Raw genomic sequence first — 21,516 nt, forward strand, 5'->3', positions numbered from 1 at the left:
ATAAACCCGCAGTAAATTTCCAAGCCCCAGGTTCTGGAAGACAGTGAGGAGTACTTACTACACTGCTGACCTCGAAATGAATGCGACTGAAAATGACGAGCTTTCTGTTCTCTCAAAAACCAAAATTTGCATCCCCTATAGGCTCAAAGGATTGTTAGGACCACAAACTCACCATTCCAAACTGCTGACCATCCCTCCAATTTGTAACTAAACCCAAAACCTCCATCCATGACCTGTGGACAAATCTGTGTATCTTTTTTTTTTTTTTAATGGAAAATAGCAGTTTGATAGATATTTTTTGTTTTGTTTTGTTTTACAATTAGCTATTTTTCTTTTAAAAGAGGTATAATTTTTAATAATAAAATAGAGGTTAGTATGAAAACTTTCACCAAAATCTTTCAAATCAGTTGTATAGTAGAGAAACTGTAGTAAGTCGGAAACAAAATCACCAACATGGGAACAGAGAAAATCACAAAAGCACTTGTTGCATACGGACATAGGTAAGGTTCCCATTTTAGAGTACGGCTGACCCTTGAACAACAGAGGTTTGAACTGCACGGGTCCACTTAGGCGTGGGGTTTTTTTCAATAAATACAGTACTACTAATGTATTTTCTCTTCCTTATGATTTTCTTAATCACATCTTATTTTCTCGAGCTTACTTTATTGTAGAATACAGTATATAGTACATATGACATAAAATATGTGTTAATTGTGCACATTCTTGCTAAGGCTTCTAGTCAACAGTGGGTTCTTAGTAGTTTTGGGGGGTTCAAAAGTAATACTTGAATTTTCAACTACATGGGGGGTCAGCACCCCAATTCTGTGCTGCTCAAGAGTCCTCTGTAGTTATTGTTTACAAAATACAAACCCATCTTATTTGGGGGAATTTATGAAATAAAGGCAACAGCCAAGGACGTCTCTTCTCTTGTGTTACAAGTTCATCACGGTGCTTAGCAGACCAGGTGGGAGGTGAACACTGTATCGGCAGGTAAAGTACTTACCTTCCTCGAGTCCCTGTTTCTTCACCTTCAAGTCTGGAATGTAGTACATATCTAGCCTTGAGTGTCACTAGTATTGTATGAGTGTGTTTAGCACTTTAAACTTTTTAAATATAATTTACTAAGCATCTCCCGTGTGCTCAGTACGAGGCCGCCACGCCCAGTGCTCTCCACGCATAATCCGCTCATCCTCACAGAACACCTTCCGGTACTGCTCTTACCCCACTTTATATGCTGTCCGTTCACTTCACAAATACCCAGTACCTACCACATGCCAGCCACCGTTTCTGAGCTGAAAATATAGCAGTTAGAAGACAAAGAAGGTCCCTATTTTCATGTGGCTGCCGTGCTACATTCTACATATAAATATGAACGTATCTGATAACATAAGTATTGTGAAGAAAAAAATAGTAGGCGATGTGACAGTGCCTGAGGGCTCCTGTAGACTGATGTCTGAGCTGACCTTTCTTAGGAGGTGTGATTAAGCTAAGACCCGACTGACGAAAAGAAGAGTCAGTGCAGGATCTGAACGAACATTCCAAAGGCTGTGAGTAGACACAGGCACAGAGTATGTGCAGAGCAGCGAGGCGGCTGGTGTGTCCGGAAGCCCGAAGTCGGTGTGGAGGGAGAGATGGGGAAAGATGTGGTCTGAGGGGGAGCCAGAGGCCGGGTTACGTGGGACCCTGTAGGTCAAGACCTGAATCCACACTTCATTCCAAGCAAGACTTTGGAGGATGCTGAATGAAGCAGTGATGAAATCATTCTCGTTTTTAAAAAAAATCCCTTCCGCTGTTGTGAGGATGACGTGTTATAGGATACAATTACTTGCTGACGTAAGTGGAGACAAAAAGACCAGTGAGAAGACTGTTGTCGCAGAGTCCAGGAAAGCGGGGAGGGCAGTCCAGAGAAGGGTGGCATAGAGGGGCAAGAGTGGTCAGGTCCGGAATGGGGCTTGGAGATAAAACTGGCAGGGCCTGCCAAACGCGATGGGGCATGGGGTGGCAGCGCGAGGCAGCCGGGACAGAGAGGTTTCAAGGGTGGCTCCTAGGATTTTGGCTGGAGCACCTAGCTGGTGGGTGGGGGACTGGGAACGGTGCAACAGTTCACTAAGGCAGGGAAGACTAGGGAGGTATAGATTTGTCCTGATAAAACCAAGGGTAAGAGAAAACAGAAAGGTTAAGTAACTTGTCCAAGGTCACATCACTAATATGTGACAGAGCTGGGATTCAAATCCAGGCCAGTGAGACTCTCAAGCTCATTTTTCAACTGCAGCATGTAGGAGTGCCTGGGTGGCACAGGGGGTTAAGCATCCAATTCTTGATTTTGGCTCAGGTCGCGATCTCAGGGTCCTGGGATAGAGCCTAGGCTCCGTGCTCAGCGGGGAGTCTGCTTGGGAGTCTCTCTCCCTCCGTCCCTTCCCACACCTGCTCTCTCTCTCTCAAATAAATAAATTTTTAAAAAACAAATAAACTGCAGCATGTAAAGATAGCTACGCCTGACAGCTCTTCTTTGAGGAAAGCAGACTGTGCACTGTGCCACAGTAGTTCACTGACCTGCTCGACGTGGCCCTTCCGCATCTCCAGCACGGCCAGGTTGTTGTAGGCCTCGGCGTGGTGGTTGTTGTTGACCAGAGCGAGCCTGAAGCACTGACGGGCCAAGTTCATATCTCCTATACCCTTGAAAAGAAAACAGTGTATTCGCACACAGATCCATTTGCTTCCGCCCCCCATCTCCTCCCTTCTTGCCTCGTGTAAGTCTCTTCTGCTACCAAGCAACAAGTACCGATCACAATCAAGTGTGAATTGTGTGTACGAGGAGTTAACCTGAGAAAATGAGTTCTAGGGTGACTCTCGGAAATTGCTACATTGCTAGGGAAGACCGTGACCAAACCTGGATCCCCGAACACTTCTTCCAACGGTGGCTACCTTTTCTACACCAGAAATCACATCAGAGAAACAACCTACCACAGCTACGTGGCCCAGGTTGTACCAGACATCAGCTGCCTCTTCTTCGTTTTCAGCCAGAGCGAGGGCACGTTCAAACGAGGTCAGAGTCATATCATACTGCTGGGCATAGAAGCAGCAGAGCCCCAGATTGTTAAACAGCTGGCAGTTATAAACACCCATCTGCAGGAGTCGCCTTTTTGAAAAAGAGCACACACATTTTGGTGTTAGGCCAACCTGATAAATAGTAAGACCTATTTTTTTTTTTACAAAGTTAGAAATGAATGTTTTGTAATTTTTAACATCCCCAAAAAATAGATAGTATTATAGGAAATAAAAAAAAATGTCCAAGCAAATACAAAAGCATGTCTTTTTTAAGTGTACTAGTCATGGGCAATGTGTCCAGAGGCAAGGTCAGAATCAACTTACATAATTTCTTTTCCCCCAAAAAACTCTGTTAGAGAACCAAGATACAAGAGAGGCACTTAGGTAAAACCCACAACATTTTGCTTCATAAAGGTTTGGTGCCAGTCCGTAAACCCCTGAGATCTTCTCATTTGAGGGCTGCCTGTAGGATTTACCCTCAAGTTTTCAGCTAAACTGACTCTTGGTTTTGGTTATCTGTAGTATTTTGTGGTTTAGCTGTGTCTACTGACCTTCCGGTGAGTTTCTATGAAGTAAGGCAAGGCCATCAGTGCAATCCCGACTTTATCTACTTAGCTCTCATGCTAGAGCTCAAAAATCCATTTGTTTCTAGGCATCACTAACCCCAAAGGACAAGACAGTTCAAATAAGCAAATGAAAATCCACCTCGGCAACCCTGAGGAACCCATGACCCATTTTGGGGGTGGGAGAGTAGAGGCTGCTGCCTGTGCCTAAAACAGCATTGATTTTATCATATTTTATGTGGCTGACGTCTATTTGGAAAGAACTCTTGTCAGTGGCCAGTTACCTCCTTGTAAATTACCTAAGGGCAGAAGAAGAATCAAAATTTAAAAATTAATCTCAGAAGCCATCTGTAGGATAAAATAAGATTGTGTTCGAAAGAGAACCAGAGACCAGAACTTATTTAGGCTTTGACAAATTATTTGGACAAGAGTTGACAATACTTCACAGAACAGGGGAACCTGTTTCAGGTCCTCGTCAGGGCTCGGGAACGTGGTACCCACTGCTCTTTGCAAATCTCGTCAGTATTTCAGCTTCAGGGTCTTTATGTGCTACGTGGTGGTATTAAGGGAAGCAGTGATGGGGAGAAGTGTTTCCAGGAACTATTCAACAGTTACTCGTTGGCAACAAAATGGCTAACTCATACAATGGCGTGGCGTTAAAAACTCAATCATCCAGGTATGTTTCTGCAAGATGCCAAATATCTGCACATTTTCAAATGATCAGATGTCACTTGCTCATAAAACCTCTGGGTGCTTGAATGTTTAGTCTCCTACACACATGGCCCATATACTGTCTGTCTACATTTTCACGCCATCTTTACTGCTGTTGCACCGATATTTCACAGGAAAGTTCTATGAAGAGAGTGTAAAGCCCACCTGTAAAACCGGAGCGCTATTTCTGGTTGATCAGAGTAAAAGTGGTTGCTGCCAATGCACGCAATGGCTTCCACATGAGTATTGTCCTGTTTCAAAACTTCTTTGTAGTATTCTGCTGCTGATGAAATATTGTTCATTTCCTATTCTCCATCAAGACAGAAGAGCAATACTTCAGTGCCAAGAAATTATTTTTCTTCTGGCTGATTGATGTTAATTCACTCAACAAATATTGAGAGCCTACCATGTGCCAGACCGTGTTCTAGGCCCTGAGGACACAATATGAACAAAAAGACAAAACTGCTGTCCTGAAGGAGGGTACACTGGTAAGGAAGACAAGCAAATGAACAAATAGGTAATATAATGTCAGGCATGTATAACTGATGTGAAGAAAGGCAAGGAGAGGGGCGCCTGGGGTGGCTCAGTCAGTTAAGCACCTGCCTTTAGCTCAGGTCAGATCTCAGGGTCCTGGGATTGAGCCTGCGTCTGGCTCCCTGCTCAGTGGGGAGCCTGCTTCTCCCTCTTCCTCTGCCCCCCCCCCCTTGGGCTGGCTCTCTTGCTCTCTCTCTCAAATAAATACAATCTTAAAAAAAAAAAAAAAAGACACACCAGAGAGATGATCTCTCTCGCTACCATGTGAGGGTATAGATAGGTGTCTATCTGCAGACCAGGACAAGGGCCCTCACTAGGAAATAAGTTGGAAAGCACTTTGATCTGAGACTTCCCAGCCTCCAGAATTATGAGAAATAAATTTATGTCCTTTAAGCCTCCCAATTTACAGTATTTTGTTACAGCAGCCTGAGCAGACTAAGATGTTGTCCTTCCAAAGAATAATCTCCACACCGATGCAGCAACCTGACCTCTGAAACTAATGGCCCTGGGCAGCTGGGTCCCCGTGAATATGACTTTTCTGGTTTCCAGGGCAACAACACCCCACAGTGCAAGGCTTCATGTCACCGTTGCCAAACTTGGTGTATGAGTCTGCTCGGGCTGCTGTACCAAAATGCCATAAACTAGGGGCTTAAACAACAGAACTTCATTGTCCACAGTTCTGGAGGCTGTAAGTCCAAGTTCAAGGTGCCAGCATGGTTGGGATCTAGTGAGGACTCTCACTGGCTTACAAAAGGCCACCTTCTCACTGCATCCTCATATGGCAGAGCGAGCACCAGCACACTCTGGTGTCTCTTCTATTAAGGGCATTAATCCCACCATGAGGGCCGCATGACCACATCTCAACCTAATTATCTCGAAAGGCCTCATCTCTAAATACCATCACACTGGGGGTTAGGGTTTCAACATACTAATTTGGGAGGGACACGATTGCAAAAAGACTCCAGCCTGAATGGGTAATTGTTTCAAGGCTTTCAGTTCTATAAAATTACCTTGGAATGTCTGTACACTTGATTGATGGGCACATAATTAATTTATGTAATCTTGAGAAATTTTAGACTGAAACTAATTTATGTTTTTGGCAACCTCACATGTAGTTTTTTTAAACGTGTTATTGTAAAATATGTGCTTATGTTAAATAAATTTAAACACCGCAAAAGGTTATAAAATGAAAAGTAAAAGTTCCCTCCCCAAATCCAGCCAGAGGTACTGTGAATAGTTTGAGTATTTTTCAAGAAATTTTGTGCATATATGTACACATACATGTGTATACATTCTGATTCACGGTTCATTGTTTTTTACTCTCAGTATCTTGACTCTTTCCATATCAGTACAAAGGGTCCTACCCCGTTACTTTTTTATTGCTGCATAGTTTTCCTTCAATACATAGACCCCAGTTTATTTAACCAGTCCCTTTTTGATGAAGTGTTCGTTTCCGTTTTTTTAGTTGTTGTTGTTGTTATAAAAAAATACTATAAAATCATCCTTGCACAGATCTTTCTGAACTTGTATGAAAACATCCTTAAGGAAAATTCCTACAAGTGAAATTGCTGGGCCAAAGAGTATGCAGGCTTGGAAATCTCATCAGTAATCGCAAACAGCCTCCAGATGGGTTGTGCCAACATATACTCACAGCACCAGTGTTCATACGTGGGGTATGTTCCTCCACAACCTTGACAACCCTCCATGTCATGGAACTTCTCCATCTCTGTCAACCCGATTAAGTCGAAAAAGGCATCTCATTTTAGTTTTTATTTCTTTAATTATGACTGAGGTTAGGCATTTCATACACCACATATTTATATTTCCTGTGAACTGCCGATTCATGTCCTTTGCCCATTTTCCTATTCTACCTTTTGTCCTTTTACTTGTGGCTTGTGTTATGGGGGTTTGGGTGGGAAACTGGCCTCCTGGATACAGGAAAGCTGGAGGCAGACATGTGGCTCAGAGATCCCTGGGCACTGACTCTGTTTCTCCTTCCAGATTAAACGAGTCTGCCGATAAGACTTAAGTTCAAAATCCAGGAAGTCCTGGTGTTTATAAACATTTCCTTCAGAGGAGAAGTATAGATGGTTTAAGTTCTTCCAGATGGGTCAGTGGTGTAGACACACTGTAGCTGGAACTGGCTATTGTCTCACCTCTGGGGTGATTTTACTTTCATGAAGAGGCTCAGCAGCCACGAGGCAGGCCAGTAGGAAAACAAGGGCCTAGGCAAAAGCCACACCATGATTTTGACCCACAACTGCTCTAAGGAAACACCTTGTTTCCATATGGGTTTACAATCTTGACTAAATGAGAACCTGTAAGTTTGTGTGCATGCACGTTTGTGTGTGTGTGTGTGTGTGTGTGTGTGTGTGTGTGTGTGTGTAATTCTCCCACCAATTGGGAAACCACCTGAAATTCAGCAACTTTTAAGCAATGTATAGACTGAGGAAATTAAAAGTAGTCTTTTGTCTGTTTCAGGTATGGCAAATATTTTCCCTGTTGGATATTTTACACTGTTTTGGTTTTATTTCTATTTGCTTTTACAGAAAATTTAACTATATAGAAAACTTATTTAACTATAGAAAATTTAACTTTTATCTTCTCAAATTCAATCTTTTCTATTATGGCTTTCAGCTTTCTATCACACTTAGGTATTCCCATTCCAAGTTTATACAAATAATTCATCTGTGTCTTTTTTCCTGGAACTTTCATGGTTTTAAATCTTTGAGTCATCTGGCAGTAATAGATTATTTTAGTATAAGAAATCATTATTCCTCCAGCTCTATTTTTTAAATAATTCAATAATCCAATTGGTTTAATAGGCAGTCTTTATAACGTTGTAAACTGTCATATGTATGAACATACATACTCTATTTTGCTCCTTTAATCTATTCCTGCATCAGAATTCTTTATAGTAACTCTAGCATGAATTTTGTTAATGTAGATTTAAAAAGTATTTTCAAATATATAAATGTCATCTCAAGTATATAAATAACCAGTGATGTCGATAGTGGTTATTTTGGAACGAATTCACAAAATACTAAGTATAATTCGATTTAAGTGATGTTGATAGTGGTTATTTTGGAACGAATTCACAAAATACTAACTATAATTTGATTTAAGTTATTTAAAATAAAATTGCAAATAACTTGAGGTGAATGTTGCAGTGGTTCTCAAACTCTGGTATACACCGGAAACACCTAGTGAGCTCAAACATACAAACAATTGCCTAAATCCTGCCTCCAGCACATCTGATTCAGTAGGCAGAGGACAGGCCGCCCTTCTCAACCACTCCCGAAGTCATTTTTACACACCGTAAACCTCAAGGAACACCAGAATGATATTTCCTAGCATAACATTTCTAATTTCAAATATCTTCAACAAAGAGTTCAAACAGAGACCTGCCTTTTGAATGGAAAAACAGAATTCCTCAAGAACAATTAAAACCACAACCAAACAAATTTAGCAAGAACAAATCATTTTAAACAAGAAGCAATGAACAACAGGCAGCACAACATGTTCGTGTTAAAATAGGAAAACACTGGAAAGATACAAGATCAAAATGAAAGTGATAAATAAAAAGAACATAAAGGAAGAGGACCCCTCCAGGGAAAAGTCTGATGTACACACAAAAATCCCTAAGGCATATGTAGTGTAGGCTGCAATGCTAAGGGACAAGCTTTACTAATTAACTCCAAACGCACTGTCACATAACGAGAAAAAAGAATACACTGGAAATCTGTCTTTGTATGGTAAACTTTGGCACAAGGGAAATTAACTGTTAGGTTCAAGGGGAAATACTGCATCTCACTATTTTAAATTTGCGCTTAGTTCTGGGTCATGCTTTCTGTGCATGATAAATTGTCCCCACAACTTGGATGCTTTCTTCTCCACTTTGAGAGCCAACTCCTATTCTACTTTTCTCCCCAAACCTTCCCCTGAAGACTTATAAAAGGGTATGGTCCTACTGGGGAGGGTATGTGTTGTGGTGAGCGCTGTGTATTGTGTAAGACTGATGAATCACAGACCTGTACCCCGAAACAAATAATACATTATATGTTAATAATAAATAAAAAAATGAAATTATTTCTAACCAAATAAGAATATCAGTGTACAGAAAGAAAAAATTTATTTATATCTATTATCTGAACTTCAAAAATGGCATCATCAGAATAATTATTCTTGGTAAATATTAATGTACTTTAATCAGTTTCATAATATTCTTATATTATGCCATTGGTATTTTTCTGATGAATATATTTTGTTCAATAGGGTCTTACAAGTAAAATTTTTTCATATAACTACTGACAATCATCTTAAAGATGGCATTTTAAGGTTAATAAATGTTAAAATTGTTTAAAAAAAAAAAAGGATATGGTCAGACCCTGAGCATGGAAGGATGAAGGGAGCTGGTTAAGGGTCTACTCCCTGTCCCAGCCAGAGCAACAGTGACTATAACAGAGGCTTGGCAGGAATTCTTCCAACCAGCAACCATAGATGTCTAGCTCTTTCTGCCAGTACTTCCTGCCTGAGAAGAAGGGTAGAAGGACTGAAATGGGCAGAAGGCGGAGCTTAAAGGTCAGAGAGCTCTGATTGTATTGAGGTAGTCACTGGTCTGCATGAATACCACTGCTCTCAAAAATCAATTCTATTTCTTAAACTTCTTGGTCAAAATTTTGTTCATGTTCAATTTAGGGTCACACAAGGACAGATACAGAGATAAGAATACAGTATTTTATTTTTATTGAATAATCAAAGCCTTCTACTTATGTGTTTATCAGAATTATATTTCAAAAGGGGAAACAGTATTTCTAGACAATTTAAAAATAAAATTTGTTTTTCATTTTAAAAGTAATGCATGTTCATGACAGAAAATCTGGAAAATACAGAAAGTATGAAAAAGAAAATAAAAGTCATTCATATACTATTACCCAGATATAGCAACTATTAATATCTTCCACTCTTTTCCTAACAAAATAATTTTAAAATATTGTACCTAGAATTTCAAGGAATTTAAGAGAGGATAGAGATGCTTCTTGTCAGTATTGTACTGGAAGTCCTAAACAATAAGATTTTTTTATTAAGTGGCAAAATAATTGAGACAAAGAGATGAAACTATGTTTGCAGATGATAACTATTTTATTTACTTAGAAAAATCTAAGAGAATTTACGGATAGGTATTAAAACTTCAAAAAAGTATTAGGCTATTTTCTTTTCTTTCTTTTCTTTTTAAAGATTTTTAAAATGTATTTATTTGAGAGAAAGAGCATGAGCAGGAGAGAGGGGCAAAGGGAGAGGGAGAAGCAGACTCTGCTGAGCAGGGAGCCCAACGTGGGGCTCAATCCCAGGACTCCGGCATCATGACGTGAGCTGAAGGCAGATGCTTAACTGACTGAGCCACCCAGGCGGCCCAGTATTAGGCCTGTTTTCTAGTATCAAATGAACTTCAAAAAATTAATGTATTCCTACTTACCAGAAATACTCAAATAGAAAATACAACAGAAAAAAAGGATTCCATCCACAGTTATACCTAGGGATGGATCTATGCAGGAAAGAGTGTAACAGGCCTGAAACTGCTATTCCTAGAAAGGCCTGCTTGTAAGGTTGGTCCCTGGCTGACTGGCATCTGAGAACTTAGTGGGTTCTCTATATTGATATAAAACTTCCCTCAAAGGATAAGAGGGGCTCACACACCTAAACTTTTTGTGCAACCAGTGTGGTGCATAGACCTGATGTGGTGCATGAATACCTGCCTCATGGCTTCGAGTCTGGAACGCTGGGAAACGGAAGGCAGAAGGTGCCCATACGACCAACCCCCAGTAGTCATCTCGAGTACCAAGTCTCTCATGAGCTTCCCTGACAGGCAATGCTTCACATATGTTGTCACACCTTGTTGGAAGAATCAAGTGTGTCCTGTGTGATTCCACCAGGGGACAACTCCTAGAAGCTTGTGTGTCTGATTTCCTCTGAACTTTGACCCATGTGCCTTTTCCCTTTACTGAGTTTGCTTTATAGCCTTGGGGTATAAATCTTAGCCGTTGAGTACCACTGAATGCCGGGTCCTGAGTCCTTCTAATAAATCACTGAAACTCAGGGTGGTTTGGGGGACCCCCAATATAACACCTTCAAAATGGAGATAATTACAAAATATTAATTGAAGAAGAACTAAATAAATGGAGAATTTTACCATGATGGAGAGTGGGAAGAAAGGCAGTCCTCCACCCCCATCATTCATATATTCAAAGCAATCCCAATCAATATGCCTGTAGGAGTTGTTTTGATTTTTATTGGTTCTTGATAAGTCAATCCTAAAATCAATATGGAAAAGCAAAGGACCAAAAATAGCCAGCTGTGAAGAAGAGTAGGTGGTAGAATTTGTCCAACTTGAGATAAGGAATTACTGAAAAGCTATAGTAATTAGGCAGCCGGGGGATATCTCAGTGGGGCTTTCCATGGAATTTGACAACATGATTCTCAAATTTGTAAGAATAAGTAAAAGTCCAAAATAGACAAAACTTTCCTAATAAAGATAAAGAGCCATACCAAGTAGAATTTGAGGCTGCAATAATTAAGATGGTATAATACTGGTACAAGGATAGACAAACAGACCAACAGAACAGAAAGCCCCCAAAACACATCTACCATATATAGAAAAAAAGTTGATATTTGACACTACAGACCTTGGGAGAAGGATCGATCGACGTGCTGGACAAATAGCTATCTAGAGTGGGAAACTCATTTAAACCCTATTTCATACTACACTCCTTACTCTTCTATATGTTTGAAATACATCATAATAAAAACTTTGTTTGACTAAATGCATACACTAAAATCTCTTACTCTGTTAGTAAACCATAGGCCAGTAATCATAATTTTACAAATTGTTCTCCTTGCTAGGATCCCAAGGGCCTATGACCTTACTTTAGTGACACAACCTCAATTTCACATCAACTTTTTGAGTAATATAAGCCTTACCTCATAGATCCTGGCAATTCCACAAAGTAGGGTTACTTCTCCTGGAAACTTATCTAAGCCTTGTTTGAAAAGATTTAAAGCTGTCACTGGTTGATCCAATGAGATATAAACCTAAAACCAAGATACATTTCAATAAAAGTACTGGTTCTTAAAATAACAGTATTTGTTATGACAAGTTTATAACTATAGCTTAGTAACAGATTATCTCCTAGATATTACAAGTAAAAAGTTGTCAGAAACATGGATTAATTTTCAATGGTGATGTTATAGTCTTATCTTCACATGTCGTATATGAAGCATTCATTCATTTATTCCTTCAACAAAACCTCCTTGTGGGCTTGCTATTGCCTCAGAGACTGAGCAGTGACTTAGTAAGAAAGGAATGAGGGAAAGTCTTTTTAGGATAGAACAGACGGGAGTTATGTCTATAAGCACGCACAAAGGAACCAATTATGAGATGGAGGTTGGAGACGCAGGAGAAGGAGGAGAGGAGCAAGGAACAAGAAGGTCTGAGAAAGAGCAGCAGTGGAGAGCCCTGAAGAGAAGCTGGTTTTGGGAAAGGGCCCTCAGAAATAGAGGAACAGGTTTGTAAGGAATGGGGTCAGGGAGTTGAGAAAGTTAGCACTTGATGGCTTCCACCTAATGAGCAATGAGAACATTAGCATAAATAACTCATACCCTTTGTAGGAATTTCTAAAATAGGGAATTACAGTTTTAGGCATGGAAACATAAGATGATGACATTTTTTCTTCATGATATTGGACACTCTGTTGCTTTCCAAATAGACTGTGCTTGGAAGAAGGCCCAAATGGATACACAGAAAAACTGTTTATAGTGTTTAATGCTAAAGTATGAGATTAAAGGGAGAGCTATGGATGAAAATACTTCAACTTTTACTTTATAAAACACTGTTGAGCTGCTTTTTAAAATACAATAAATAATTTAATATACCAAGGAATATAAAATATTTAATTTTTTAAAAATTAACAATCTAATATTTTCAAAAGTAATATTGTTCCTAAATCAGATTGATCTCTATTACATAGCAATTATTCTTTCATATATTAAAGAAAATAAGTAAATTTTACTTTTATATAGTCATGTAGGCAATAATAGACTTAAGCAAATTAATTTATGGAAAAATATGTCAAACCATGTATTCAACAATAGTTAAAAAGCACATTTTTTTTAACCACCTGGCAAGTGATTATCAGTTAAGAAGATGACAAATAGTGTGACCTGAATTTTAATTTCAAGGTATCAGAAAAGTTTAAAAGTCAGCTGTGATGCTTAGAAACTTAAGAATTCTAGGTTTAATATATAAAGTACAGAAGGTGGACCTAATTTCAAACCTCTCTGAAAATTACGGTAAATAGATCAAGATTATTTAGCACTGTAAGTTTATATAGTGTAACTTTCATTTTGTTTCCTTTTAGTGTGCAAATTCTTAAAACCATATTTAGGAAGTAGTGGCACTTCCTTTTATAGCTCTTCTTTCAACCTCCTTTTGCACACTTTTCAATTTTAAAAAATTCGTCAAGATCCAACAAGATGATGTCCTAACCAGCACTTCACCAAATGTTTCAAGTAGCCCTGGCGAGGGCCAAGAAGTAACTTTTCCCAAGACTGAAAATTTTGGTGGCCCTTCACTTCCGCTGTGGCTGTGGGGAGCAGGATGGGGCAGCGAGGAGGAAGACCTGCGATGGAATGCTGGCTCTGAACAGCCAAGTGACCCTGAAAAACCTACTTAGCCTCTTCAAGTCTCCACTGACATAAGAGTACAAAGGAAATGTTAAAACCTACCTTGTGGGGTTGCTATGAGGCTTAAATTCACCTGTGGGTGGAACAGACCAGATATAATACCTTCTCCTGAAAAAGTGTTCAATCAAGGAGAACTGTTGTCTTTGTTATTATGGCAAAGCCAAGAAGCCGAGGATCTACATAAAACAATTCTGGTTCTCTACAGTCTCCTTAGGTGGGAGACCGGCATGCTGTAGATAAGAAGACCTCTCCGGAGCCCGTTACCCGTGGAGGTGGTAATAAGCCCGTGGCAGTTTCTTCTGCTCTAATGGGCAATCTTTCAAAGGGGTTTTCTTATTTTTCATGGCAATAATTTCCTTGAGACAGCTACCCTCCATATGTTCTCACTTTTCCACTTGCTATAAAGAAAAATAAGTCTGAGCACATTAACTTGCCAACTATTCCTGAAGAAACCGGCAACTCTCCGTATCTATTGGCCAGAATTTGAACATTTATTTTGAGAAGACAGATTTCACTCCAGTTAAGAATACTTACTCACTTTTGCCAAGTAGAGAAATGTATCTACCATTTCCTGCTGCTTCAGGGCCGATTTAAACTGTTTTTCTGCTTCACGATACATTCCTAACCTAAGAACAGCCATTTTAAAAATTAGACGTTCAACTTAAAAATAAACACTATGGCATTTATTCACACACTGAGGATATGAATAGAGACAAATCACATTTCTATCTGTAAGAGTGAGCGTGTACTAAAGAAGGTAATATCATACACACAGACAAATCATTATCAGCTTTGTGTTTGTAGAGTTGAGCACCAAGTTGCCTATTTCCCATATTCACTGTCTAGGCAGCCGTCCTGCGGTGTGTCGAACGTCTGTCTGAAGCCTAGACACAGCAGGACTGACAGCTGCCAGCGAGCCACGGCACATCAGTTTACCACCCAAAGAGCTTAGAATCAGCTGGACGTGCGGCCAGTGACCGGGGTAAATGCTTTCGGGTCTCCATTTTATTGGAAGAACTTACGGATGGCATTTCTTTGAAAACATTGTCTACTCTGAGACAAAGGCCCATTTTTGAAGCCGTTTTTAAACAGTTTTGATGTAAGTAGTAATTGCCACTTGAGTGATATAGTTATACCATTTTGTGATTCTAAAACATTTTCCTTTTTTATCTTCATATCCGATACAGATTGTCCTGGTCTACAAATTTGAGATTTGTTCCTTGCCTAACTAGAACCGTCCTGGTATCAGCCCCGTTTCTTCTGCCCAGGGAACATTTTATTCCTACGGAATCAATCATTAGAGCATTAAAGCTCAATCAGTCATTAAGGCACACTTCAGCCTCTTCTAGATCTGTCGGGCGTTCTCCTAACTACTCATCCCTAGCCAGTTACGAGCTGCTTAGGCACTTGAGGATGCTTCCACTTTGCGAAATGAATATTTCACAGGATGTTCTGCTGTGCTGCTTTCCTTCGGAGCTCTGACCTTCTACCTGGGTTGTCTAAGCCTCGAGCACTTGGGTGCCTACACACGAACAGCTGTGGGAAGATGTGGATGAATGGGGTTAAAAGGGACCCCCCCAGAATGAACCATGAGAGACTATGGACTATGAGAAACAAACGGAGGGCCTCAGAGGGGAGGGGGGTGGGGGAATGGGATAGACCGGTGATGGGTAGTAAGGAGGGCACGTATTGCATGGTGCCCTGGGTGTTACACGCAACTAATGAATCATCAAGCTTTACATCGGAAACCGGGGATGTACTGTGTGGTGACTAACATAATAAAAAATCATTAAAAAAAAGGGACCCCCCAAAACTGCCCTAAAGTTGGAATGTGTGAAATGGCAGAAGCCCCTCCCCCCCACTTCAAAGCTCCCACAACTTTTACCAGGAGTGTTCACAAAATGTTACCAGAGAACTCTCAAGTTCTCTGAAAAACAGCATAGTTCTCTACAGAGCTTCAGCTGAACATTCAAATCTTAAGCATGTGGCTAAAGTTCAGCCACACTTAATTATCCATGAGAGTCTGTATATTTTTATCTAATGTGTCTCTTCCCAAAAATGATTTAAAAGGGATTACAATATAATCCTATAAGATACATATAAAACAAGAGTATGAAAACAAATAGATTTTTTTTAAATAATGGTGATGGAAAGATAAACAAATTAAAAAAACAAAAACAAAAGAGGAGTCAAAGTCACTTAGCTACCCTGGAAACCAAAGAAAGGAAGGATGGGTCATACATTTTTTTTTTTTACTACTACATCCTCCAGAGATAACTTCTTCTAGTACTATCAAAAAGGAATAACCACATGGGTTCTTCTGCAAAGGAAGTTAAGTGGGCCATATATAAAGCAAGCCTAGGAATAAGGAAAAAACCAGTCAAGTTCATGAATACAGGCCAATATCAGAGAGTCCCAAGTCCCAAGATAACCCCACCAACCGCCAACTTCTTCTCTCCAATTTAATTCAATAAATATTGTCAAGCACCAACTGCATGCACATTTTGTGATACAAAAATGAAGATCACAACCATGAACTGAAGGCACCAATAAGAATTGAACAAAACATGTTCACAAATAAAAATGGAATCGTATTATGGCCAATAAGAAAAAAAAAACATGCTTTGAGAGCACAGAGGCGGAGTGAACCAAGATGGTTTCAGGGAGGAAGTGACAGGCAAGACTTTGAGAGTGCGACAGGGTGGGGAGGGGGTGGGGAAACATCTCAGATGGAAGCAGACTATCAGCACAGGCACACAGCAGAGTGCACCGCATGGAAGGGGATGCCAAGCTATTTGGTTTAACTGAAAGGAAGCAGACAGTAAGTAATGGGAGAAGGGAGTGAGAGGGGCAAGCATGGACTGGGACAAGATCAGATATGCCACACTTAAGATCCAGACTTCTTCCTAGACGTAGTGGAGATTAACCAAAGAATCCAAGTTATTCTGACGGCAGTACATAAAAAGGATTGGGGGGCAGAGAACCCAGGTAAGAAGCTAATGGAACAATTCAAACAAACTGAAAGTCAGAAGTCAGGCATTGGAGTGGGAGTGGGGTAGTAGGGGAACTACTGTAGACAAAGAACGGGCAGAATTTACTGGTCAGGGGCAAAGAGACACAAGTCAGTTGGAGCTCCATCTGCTGGTAATCCATCCTTGACCTCTCCAGTCCAACTTAGGAGCTCGTCTCCGAGCTTTCCATGCTTGCTTCTATCACAGTGGGAGCCATGCTTAGGATTGTTTACTGTCCTCCCTCCCCCAGTGGACTGTAAACCATCTGAAGGAAGGACTATCTAATAAATACTTGTAACTCTTGTACCTGGCTCATTAACTATCTTAGCGAGTCAGTGAATGCAGGAGTGCTGGGCACGTACTAAAGATGAGAAGCTATTAAGGGACAGAGGAGAACTGATTAATATGGCAAGGTACACTCATTTACATGCCATCTTATACAGATGGCAGAAGGAATCCAAACTGTGCTTTTCTTTAATTATTAAAGATTTCTTCAGGTTTTGTTTAGAAGCTCAAGATTTCAAGCTGGCCTTCAGAAATTATATTCATAAAAGTTTAATGGTATAATGCTATGAGATTACCTTTTACTAGAAAATACTTCCTCAGCCTAATAGCAGAAAAAACATTTAAGTTCTATGTAAAATATGTAAGTGGAAAGTAGTCTTAATTTCAACCAAAAGGGAACAAGCATCCTTTTTATTCCATTTATATATTTCCTTTTCCTCAGTGTTTGATAAGTAAAGTTTATAAGTACTAAAGGATGCTTACAGTAGCTGGTCTACCCTGTTTTGAATACTAAAAGATGTATTTGTATTTATAAAATAAAACTGCCTGCTTGTCTCTATTTTCCAAATGCTCCAAATGCATTTTAATACCAGGCAACAAGTGTTAGATCTCAGTTACCAGCTGCTATATAATATTCATAAAATTAATTACAACTTTTCTGACCTCTCAATTTGCTTAAAAATGTGTTTACGGACGTCTGGGTGGCTCAGTCAGATGTCTGACTCTTGATTTCGGCTCAGGTCATGATCTCAGGATCATGGGATCGAGCCCTGTGTGGGCCTCCATGCTCAGCGGGAAGTCTGCTTGAAGAGTCTCACCCTCTGCCCAACCTCCACTTACGTGTGCACTCTCCCTCCCCCCCAAAATGTGTTTAAACATTAAGTGAATTAATGCAAGAATATTCAGATCCTAGAGAAACACTGAAATTGTGCAAGTAGTAAGAGAACTGGCATCAGAAAGCTGAGCTCAAATTCTTGTTCCGCCACTTACAGGCTGTGTGAATTTGGACAAGTCACTTTATCTTTCTGAGGCTCAATTTTTCTCATCTGGACAAAGTGCTAATTGTAATAGCAACTACCTCCAGGTGCTGTGAGATTTAAGTGAGATAATGTAACATATGGACAAGCTAGCTCTCAACTGTGAAGCACTTTACACATGCGAGGCATCAGGGGACATAAAAAGACTTGAGAGCAAAAGAAGAGGAATGGGAATCAACAGACTCAGTTCTAACAGGTCCGTTACTGGTCTTTTACTAAGTAGTTCCTGATACAAATCACAGGCTCTCTCTGGCCTCAGCTTCCTCATCTGAAAAAGGGTGTTGGATCTGATGGTCTCAGAGTTTCCCCTGCCCAGCACTACCATTTTAGTATTCCAAAGCTATCAGTCCTTAGTGCTACCATGTTCAAATGCTTCCTCACCTAAGTCAAAGACATATTTCTCATTTCTACCCAAGGAAACCCACCCAGAAAAATAATGATCAGAGTTGAGACTAAAATATGCCACAGCATGTCTAAGCCCTTCACAACTAATCAAAATTTTTACCTGTAGTAACATTTTCCAATCTGCACTTTCCACCACCAGTCCTTGTACTGAGAGTACTCTGTGGAAAGGGCAGCCAAGTCCAAAGCCTTTGAAAACAATTCATTTTGGATTAGGATTTTCGTTTTGAACAATGAACAGAAACAATAAATAATGAAATAAACCGTATAATTAGCACCAATCAAAACATGCATTAGAAATCAGACAGAAACTCAAGTTGCTCATGTTTCCAGATGGCTCCACCAATTTTCCCTAAATAATCAGTTCCAGACAGGAGGGCTGGCAGCAGATGAATAGTAAAAACTGATCAAAGAAAAGCAGATGTACAATATATTAGAATACAATTTTGATATACAAGGCACAAAATGGATATTAAAAAATCCCCTAAGTTGTATGCTCTCCCCACCCTTTCTCTACCGTCCAATGATTCAAAGTGCCTCCAAACTCAGTGGCCGCCAAGGCTTTGGTGTGTCAGCCAGGTCCAACTGCAGGCCCCACTTGAAGACAGACGTAGAGAAACAGAGAAAGAGCAAGTAAGCAGAGAGGGGGAGGTATGAAGCCTCAAATGAGCAAGGGCACTTGGATATCCGAAGTCTTCCATCACCACTGTCCTATCATTCTGACCCCAGTTCACATCTCGTGATGCTGACGGTCACACTTGTCTTTGCTGCAGACTGAGAAAGATCCTCTGAGCTGCTTTCTTATTTTACATGTGTTTATCCCTTTCTTTCTAATGCCTTGTAGTTTGTTCCTTCTAGTGTTTATTCAAGATCAGACATGAGATGACTAGGAATTAGGATTTTATACATAACAAGTGGAAACCATTTGGACAAAAAGGAAAGCAAATCGATCTTTACACAAATTTGAAGCTCAGGTGAAGATCTAGTGAATGAAAACTCGGGTTATTCGTTAAAAGAGAATTCTCGTGTTTTATTATATTCATTATTCTTTATCTCAAGGTTGGAAAGCTCTTATTCTCTAGCCAGTGTTAGTATAACTGTGATATTCAACAGTTAAAGTAACTCTCAGATTTCAGTTCTATTAGCTCAGAGTATATCCCATATTACTGTCCGTGTCTTAATATGAACTCTTTCCTGAAACGCAAGCCAGATGACTTCCTTCAATCTCCTACCACAGAATTAATAACTTTTCCTTGTGTTTCCTCATCTTTTCTTGCTCCAGGGGAGATTTCTAAATATGCAAACTCTTTAGAAAAGGATGATGTCACCACACTGAGGTTCTAATGGACCTAAAAAAAATCAACACTTCTATTTGAAAGCTATGGAAATTAAAAACAAGCCACACACTACTTTCATATGCTTATTTTCCTTTTTCCCCAAGCCAGACATAAAATTGGAAGCAAAAAAATTCAGGGAAAAAGTATAACTTTCATTAGCATTATCTCTGAAAATACTGGAAAACCATATTTTCAATCAGCTCAATTCAGGACTGCAAGGTAAATATCTGAACATATTAATTTTAACTTAATCTTTATAAAGAACTCTTCCAGCAGATAGATCATATTCACTCTCATGTTTAATATAACAAACCTTCTAGTTTTTCAGAAAAATAGTCACTCTAAATTTGTCACATATTCTAATTTCCCAAGGCTAGATTTAGCACTTATTACAGACTGCTGATTTTGCTTATGGTCCTAAAACAAGTCTTCCTATGTAAGACCTTGATGTTTGTGCTGAACTGATTAAGGAAATTAACATGAATTGTTGATATAGAATAAAAATTGTAAAAAAGAATATACATTTTTTTAAAAGATTTTATTTATTTATTTGACAGAGAGAGACAGCGAGAGAGGGAACACAAGCAAGGGGAGTGTGAGAGGGAGAAGCAGGCTTCCCGCCGAGCAGGGAGCCCGATGCAGGGCTCGATCCCAGGATCCTGGGATCATGACCTGAGCAGAAGGCAGATGCTTAACGGACAGAGCGTGTTAAAAAAACAATTTCTCTTTTCTTCTTCCAGCTAAAGTTGTAAAACATTGGGAAAAAGGGTATAAAAATACACAAGTGCACGCTTTTTGCTCATTACCTAAATCCTTCTCCCATTGAGAAAATAACATTTGTGGTAAAAATCTAAAATGACATCTTTTTTTTTTTTTTTAAGATTTTATTTATTTATTTGACAGAGAGAGAGACAGCCAGCGAGAGAGGGAACACAAGCAGGGGGAGTGGGAGAGGAAGAAGCAGGCTCATAGCGGAAGAGCCTGATGTGGGGCTCGATCCCATAACGCCAGGATCACGCCCTGAGCCGAAGGCAGACGCTTAACCGCTGTGCCACCCAGGCGCCCCTAAAATGACATCTTAATGGAACAAACTGATCCATAACAGAACTATGATGTGATGAGCCCTTAACAGAGTAAGAAAACACACAGGGCATCTGTCCTCCTCGATACTGCTCACATCCATCCCAGCACCAATACACAGGCACTCGGTAATTCCTTGTTTAAAGAATAACCCAATCAAGCAATAAGCCATTAATAAATTAATGAATAAAAGGAAAACAGAGGAACTAACAACTTGTGCTTTTCACTAAATAAGAACAAAAATTGCTTAATTTCATGTTCTATGAAAAATGTGTATTGAGGGTAAGCAGATGAAAATAATAAGCAGCATGCAATTACAAGCATTCTAATTTATTACTGCCCCTAATTTGTAGCTAAATTTATAAATGAAAAGTTGCTATAACATTATTGAAAATTTTGGAAAAAACTGGATAAAATTTTGGTAAATTTAGATAATTTCCATTAGTGCCACGAGGTATAGCTTTTTTATTTACTGTTGTAATGTCAGCTATTGGCACTATGTAGGCATTAGCAAATACTTGTAGAATCAATACCACGTCAACCCTGTAATACTTTTATTTCCATTTTTTGGTAATACCTTCTAGTATATGTTATAACTTTAGAGTGATAATTCTATTTAACATATGTGCTAAAGAGTATGCTTCGTTGGCTTAACATTATAAACACTTTTCTGTTTCTGCCTTATTTTTGTAATTATGATTTTTAATGGCTGGATAAAGCGCCGGCGTGCAGTGTATCGTAATTTACTAAGCTCATCTTCTACCACTGA

General features: G+C 39.6%; 1 protein-coding gene across 3 annotated transcripts in view; it reads right to left on the reverse strand.

Annotated features, from left to right (window-relative positions):
* The window catches only part of TTC8 (tetratricopeptide repeat domain 8), a 51,612-nt gene that overhangs the window by 4,556 nt on the left and 25,540 nt on the right, over positions 1–21,516 (reverse strand). For all 3 annotated transcript variants that reach the window (XM_026515481.3, XM_044390007.3, XM_026515482.3), the window contains 6 exons: positions 18,434–18,519; positions 14,134–14,221; positions 11,835–11,945; positions 4,488–4,627; positions 2,965–3,139; positions 2,554–2,676 (listed from right to left, as the gene is read on the reverse strand). In XM_026515481.3, coding sequence (XP_026371266.1) covers positions 2,554–2,676; positions 2,965–3,139; positions 4,488–4,627; positions 11,835–11,945; positions 14,134–14,221; positions 18,434–18,519 — 723 coding nt within the window. The remainder of the gene's footprint in view (positions 1–2,553; positions 2,677–2,964; positions 3,140–4,487; positions 4,628–11,834; positions 11,946–14,133; positions 14,222–18,433; positions 18,520–21,516) is intronic.

The sequence above is a fragment of the Ursus arctos genome, unplaced genomic scaffold (genome assembly GCF_023065955.2).
Source record: "Ursus arctos isolate Adak ecotype North America unplaced genomic scaffold, UrsArc2.0 scaffold_25, whole genome shotgun sequence".
NCBI classification, from domain to species: Eukaryota; Metazoa; Chordata; class Mammalia; order Carnivora; family Ursidae; genus Ursus; species Ursus arctos.